Here is a 6,597-nt window from a genome sequence, read left to right as displayed (position 1 = left end):
TACCCAGATATTTAATTGCTATAATAAGTACTTAGTATGTATATGTGGAACTGTAAAATAAAGTGCTACCTAAATATTAGTATATAGAAGTTAAAGAGACTTAATATAAAGTGGGTCCAAAAATACTATTTGAGTTGTTGTTGTGTTTTTTACTTTTAAATGTCATGTTTAGTTCAATATGTTACTTGCTGTTTCTTTGTAATTGTGAAATTGTGAAGAAGAAGAAAAATTCAGTGTATATTTCTTACCACATACAGTACATTGATAACACACATATTTCATCACTATTTGTTTCTATAAGTAGCCTATCCTGCAGATAAGACTGTTTGCACTTTCCACGCTGTGTGTAAAGGTGTGTTTGAAACACGTCACGCTTGCGTATCCACAACAACGCTATAAAAGTGGAAAAGCTCAGTTTTCAACAGACAGCTGGACAACAGTGACACTGCATCCTCAAAACACAGATCCACAATGAAGGCCTGGTTCGTCCTGTTCCTGTTATTGCCTCTCTGCATGGGTAAGTCAGGAACTGCTCGCATTTCTTGTTTGATCACATCAGATCATTTACTGTACGCTGAAGGTAAGGCTACTTACTACTACTACTGAAGGCTGCTACTTTGTTGTTGAACTAGCTGAAAATAGATGAAATGACGTGGATTTCTACAGCATCAGCTGGTTTTTCTCTTGCACACTCACTTTATATTACTGTGTTAAGTTTAATTGAAATATTGCATGTTACTACAATAGGTATTCTCAAACAATCCAAAGACGGTATGGTCTGGTGAATTGGAGACACTAAATAGAAACTCATATAGGTTTCTCATAGAAACCTCCATTTTTCACTTCAAATTTGGATCTCAACTTAGACATATGGGTTAAAAAAAGTTTATATATATGCATAAACTTAAATTTCTATAACTTTATTTTACACTTTCATCCCCCTAATGCATTTTCACGTCTATGTTCAAAAAGCAGGATGACAGTTAACAGGTAGAGTGTTTATTAGGTATTTTAATGCAGTAACATTGCAAATGTCTGAAACCTTCCCCCTGACATCATTGTACTGTTCTGACAACAAACTAAAGGTTTGGTGTTTGTTTGTGGTGCAGCGGATGATTACATCGAGTGCTATGGGGAGGATTTCCTAATGGTGAGGAACATGGTCCTGCACTGCAGAAGTAAAGTTCCTCAAGCCTGCTACACCAGAGGTAAATGAGTGCGCAAACTGCACGATTCCACGTTACACAATCAGTGCAAATACAGATTTCAAAGATCAGTGGAACCATTTCATCACAATGTGACTTCTGTTGGAAACATCAAAGTTTTAAGTAGGGCACAACTAACGACCTAGTGTGAATTCCATTTCAAACTCATCTAAACTTCGAACAGTTGAAAAAAAAATGCAAATACATTTTTTTTTTAGGACATTTAGCACATCATAATTGCCCTGGGTCTCCTCGTACTGTAGATGTTTCAAACCCATCATCTAGGAAAAGGAAGATAATACTATGATAAACATTTGATATTTTTCAAATCTTCTCTTTCACAGTGACTGGAGAGAAGGGCTGCGTCAGCGTGGACTTCTGTCAAAGGAAAGGCTGGAAATGCTGTTATGAAAGCAAGTGCAATGCTTGATCCTCACACGCTTCCTTTATCATCATCCTTCTTCATTTTCTAACACCAATGCAACAACCTGACTTAAAAAAATAAATAAAAATTGTGACAATCAGACTGTGATTTTGTGTTCTTTAATGTAGATGGAAATCATCTTGTTTGACATGCATGCTTATAATACAGTGTGAAGAAATGGCATTAGTCATCCTAAAATCAACAAATAAATCAAGGTTTATTAGTTCAGCAGAGAACAGGCAGTTTTTCTGAGTCAGGAAGAAATGCACACAACATAACCTCTCTCTCTCTAAAAGAACATAAACATCATTCAAGGTCTGCAATGTTGCTTGTTTACTGGTCCAAACTTCAAAGTTTACAAGCATCAAGCTCTTTTTTTTAATGTGCGTTTTTTTTTTTTTTTTGCCGACTCACTCACCTGAGGGTCAAGGTTTGGCTGGAATGACCACACCATTGGGCAGCAAAAAGCATTTTATCTCGGTCATTCAAAATTAGCTGTGTAGGCTATTCTAACAAAACGTAGCATGAATTTTAGTTGAAAATCTCAAAGGGCACAAAGTACAATCCCATTAGCCTCAAGGGCATTTATCACATTCTTATTATGAACATTTTAATTAATAATCAGTAACGTAGGCTATATATCAAGACACATGTGTTATAATTATTGCATACATAATATTCTTTCTAGCAATGCAACCCACAATGTTTTTATGTTACACAACCAAACAGTAATGCCTATTTTTGATTAAACAGTGAAGTTTACCAATCGGGTGCAGCGTGGGGTTTGATCTTAACATGGTTGCGGCCAGAATCACACTCAAGTCAACTTTATTTATATAGCTCTTTTATAATACATATTAGGCCTGTTTGAGATGAGCAAAATCTGCGCAGAACCGATCACCGGTGATCAGCGCGTAATGTAGCCTATGCCGATTAGAAATGTGTCCGAGTGCGGTCCGCCTTGCTCTGATGTCGTGCTGACGTGTGTCAAAAAGCTTTCGTGTGTGAATATTCCCCAACTCTCGGACAGTACGATCTCTATGGGTTATGCAATGTCATTTTATTATATATATACAAAAACATATAGCCTATGTCTGTATTAAAGAAAAAAATGATTGATAAACACTTATTTGGAATGGAATTAAATAACAAGTAGCCTACTTTGGGTGTCTTGTTCATTATATTTATTTGCATATAAGCAACAGAACTTAAATTACATCCAGTTTATTAGCAACACTGTGCACGAACGTGAATCCCGTGAATCCCTCGATATCCATCATTGATCTCGCAGGTGTCAGATCTAGTGATGTAGAACTCGAGTCCGGTCTCGAGAACGATTTCTGCTTTCTCGGACTCGTCTCGGACTTGTTCCTTCAAAGACTCGGTCTTGACTCGGACTCGGCATATGCGGTCTCGTCCCCATCACTAGTTATGGGGGAATAAAGTTTTAAAAGATACTGAATTCGAGTGTATTGTCAAATATTTAAAATTGGGAAATATTGGAAAATGTTATAAAGTAGCTAAGCCTACTAATTTAGACATGCCACTAGAAAATTTTAATTTGCTCTGCATGTCCTAACTATGATTAAAAAAGTCAGGGTGTGCTTAACATGTTGATGACAGAGCAGCACTGTTGAAGCATTTTAGAAAAATATGCAGAAGATGATGCATGCGGTAGGGATTTTTTTTTAATGATAGTACAAAGCATAGTCCATATTAAGACGTTAAGACTGCTCCTCTAAACAATTCCCAATCAATTGTAGGCCTAACTGATTATTAACTGGGGTGATATTAAATCATGAATATCAAAACTGATATGTCGAGACAAAATCTCGACTCGGACTCGCTTCCTCAAAGACTCGGTCTCGACTCGGACTCGACCCTTCAAAGACTCGGGCCGTTTCTCAAAACCAAGAACGCAAAGAACGGACTTGTGTTCTTGGGGAGAACGCTCTTGCTAGTTGTTCTTGGAAGAATGAACTTACAAGGTGACGAGCACACAGAACGCTGCTGACAGTTTGAGGCGATGTGTTCTTGCTGGTATTTCGCAATACCCCCGCACAGCGCCGTCTTCAGTACGCAAACATAACAAGAATTATTAATGATAACAGCCAGGTTTTTAGCATGACTGGCCGGTTGGCTCGCTAGCTACACCCGCGTGCGCTTATGGAGATTCTTCACTACCGAAAACGTTTGAGCATATTTTCGATTCGCCATAAATTTTCGTAAAAATGGCAATATTTGAAATCAACACAGTAGATTTCTCGCATCAAATGTTCTCAGAAGTGAATTTAGTGATGAAATAGCATAGGAAATTGTAGAAAAACGACCTACTGTTGTTCTGCCTTTCTGCTCCCCGCTCCTTCCTTGAATGCCGAAATGAATGCTGGGATATTTCTGCCGTCAAGTGCACACAAGTTACCAACCGATGCATCCTCGGTAAAATGGGCGTGTCAAGAACACTTCCGGGATTTTTAACCGTTCTTGCCAAAATGCAAACTTGTGTATTGAGACAGTACTTGGGCAGCGACTGATGACGTTTCACAAGTCCACAAGAACACAAGTACAGACAAGAACGCATATTGAGAAACGGCCTCGGTCTCGACTCGGACTCGACCCTTCAAAGACTCGGTCTCGACTCGGACTCGACCCTTCAAAGACTCGGTCTCGACTCGGACTCGACTGTATTTGAAAACCAAGGGACTCGGTCTCGACTCGGACTCGCCCCTTCAAAGACTCGGCCTTGACTCGTATTCGGCATAGGCGGTCTCGTCCCCATCACTAGTCAGATCCACTGCGAGAAGCGAAAAGATTGTAAAGATCATCAATTATTAAATTAGCTAATTTCATCTATATTATTATTATAATTATTTCCTTTATTTTTCCAGGAAGGTCCCATTGAGATTAAAAGAAATCTCTTCCTCCAGGGAGTCCTGGCCAAGATGGCAACACTACAAATCACACACAAACACACAACACATATAAATCATTCCAGAAAGTAAGAGCACAACATTCATCATAAATCAAGTAAAACAACAGCATGATTCAATCATTGTATACTGCAGTACATTTTTAAATACATTCAAAGGAGGAATTGTTTCTATAGGGACAGTAGCTTGAAATTCATTCCACAGCCATGGAGCATAGTAGGAGAAAGATGATTTACCATGCTCTGAATGTACCCTAGGTACTACTAATTTAATCCCATTAGATGATCTAGTGCTATAGTTCTTTCTACATAAACATAGAAGACTAGTAATGTAATTTGGAAGTCTACCCATCAATGTCTTTACAATAAATACTAACATATAGGATTTCCTTCTTTGATATAAAGAGGACCAACCCAAATAGTTGTACAGCAAACAATGATGAGTACGTGAACAATAATTTGTTATAAAACGCAGTGCAGCATGATAAACGCCATCCAGCCTTTTCAATAAATATGTAGAAGCATAAATCAGTCTAATATAGCAGTTTTGCAAAAAATGATGTCATTGTCCCGCTCAGATCGGTTCTCATTCAGCAGCGTCAGTACAGTCAGATCAATAATCCTGTTAAACATTAAGTGTCCCCACTAAGCAAGCCAGAGGCAACAGTGGCAAGGAACCCAAACTCCATCAGTGACAGAACCGAGGCTCAGTCACTCCTCTGGCCAACAAACGAACAATGCATAATTATGATTCAGACAGCATTACAGATCAGAAGTCAGACTGGGTACTGGCACTGTTGTTGTGCGAATGAGAGGCCGGAGGGCGTTAAGGGTTTTTTGTCAGAACGGTGTTGTGTTAGCGGCCCCATAGTTAATGATCAAATGATCTTTGCAATGGAAGTGAATCGATTAAATCTAACTTTAGCTGGACAATAACTTTATCCTAGAGCTGCTGTAAAGCCAAAACAATCTCTGTTACTTTAATTTCCTATGATCTCTTTAAAGCTGCTTTAAAACAGTACATTTTGTTAAAAGCACTACATAAATGAAGGTGACTTGACTTGAAGAGTGATTCATCACGCCAGTCTTGAAGAGGTATGGAGCAGTAAGGAGGACCTGTCTGGTTCCTGTGGTCTCTGCTGACATTCAGGGCTGTGTTTTGGTCGTGTCCAGGTGCAGGTCCACCATCTGATCTGGATAAGGACCAGATTCAGCTGACTACGGTAACCTCGGGATAAGGATGAGACAAACAGACTAATATTAGCGTAGATGCCATTCATCTTATGATGTAACAAGTGCATCCGGTGTTAGAGGAAGTGTTCCCGGTTTCGGTTGACCTAATTTATTATTTAACTGATTTGAATAAAAAAAAATTGATAATGTTCTATGTGTATGCCAGGTTAAAGAGATTTTAGTCTAGATTTAAACTGAAAGACTGTGTCTGCTTCCCGGACAATGTTAGGAAGGTTGTTCCAGAGTTTTGGTGCTAAATAAGAAAAGGATCTACCGCCAGCAGTCGATTTTCATATTCTAGGTATTATCAACTGGCCAGAATTTTGAGATCACAATAGACGTGAAGGACTATAATGCGTTCAGAGCTCGCTCAAGTACTGAGGAGCTAAACCATTTAGAGGTTTACAAGTAATTAGCAAGATTTTAAAATGTAAACAATGTTTAATAGGGAACCAATGCAGTGTTGACAGAACAGGGCTGAAATGGTCATACTTGGTTCTGGTAAGAACTCTAGCGGCTGCGTTTTGGACCAGCTGTAGTTTGTTTATTAAGCGTGCAGGGCAACCACCCAGTAGAGCATTACAATAATCTAGCCTTGATGTTGTGAACTGTTACGCCTTTTTCATTGAGAGCACATGTTGTAATTTAGATATATTTTTAAGATGGAAAAATGTGGTTTTACAGATGCTAGAAACGTGGCTTTCAAATGATAGATTGGTATCAAAGAGCACACCCAGGTTCCTAACCGACGACGAAGACTTGACAGAGCAGCCATCAAGTGTTAGATAGTATTCTAGGTTATTATG

The 6,597-nt window shown here is 38.7% G+C and overlaps 1 protein-coding gene across 1 annotated transcript; it reads left to right on the top strand.

Moving 5' to 3' along the window:
• The first annotated feature begins 380 nt into the window (after positions 1–380).
• On the top strand, positions 381–1,717 carry LOC143754691 (uncharacterized). Its single transcript, XM_077247055.1, has 3 exons — positions 381–517; positions 1,110–1,208; positions 1,550–1,717. Exons 1-3 carry the CDS (start codon positions 472–474, stop codon positions 1,633–1,635), a joined length of 231 nt encoding a protein of 76 aa, XP_077103170.1. The 5' UTR covers positions 381–471; the 3' UTR covers positions 1,636–1,717.
• The last annotated feature ends 4,880 nt before the right edge of the window (positions 1,718–6,597 follow it).

The sequence above is a fragment of the Siphateles boraxobius genome, unplaced genomic scaffold (genome assembly GCF_051911475.1).
Source record: "Siphateles boraxobius isolate OS27281-9 unplaced genomic scaffold, OSU_SipBor_1 104, whole genome shotgun sequence".
In the NCBI taxonomy this organism is placed as follows: Eukaryota; Metazoa; Chordata; class Actinopteri; order Cypriniformes; family Leuciscidae; genus Siphateles; species Siphateles boraxobius.
This window is presented reverse-complemented; position numbering and strand designations above follow the sequence as displayed.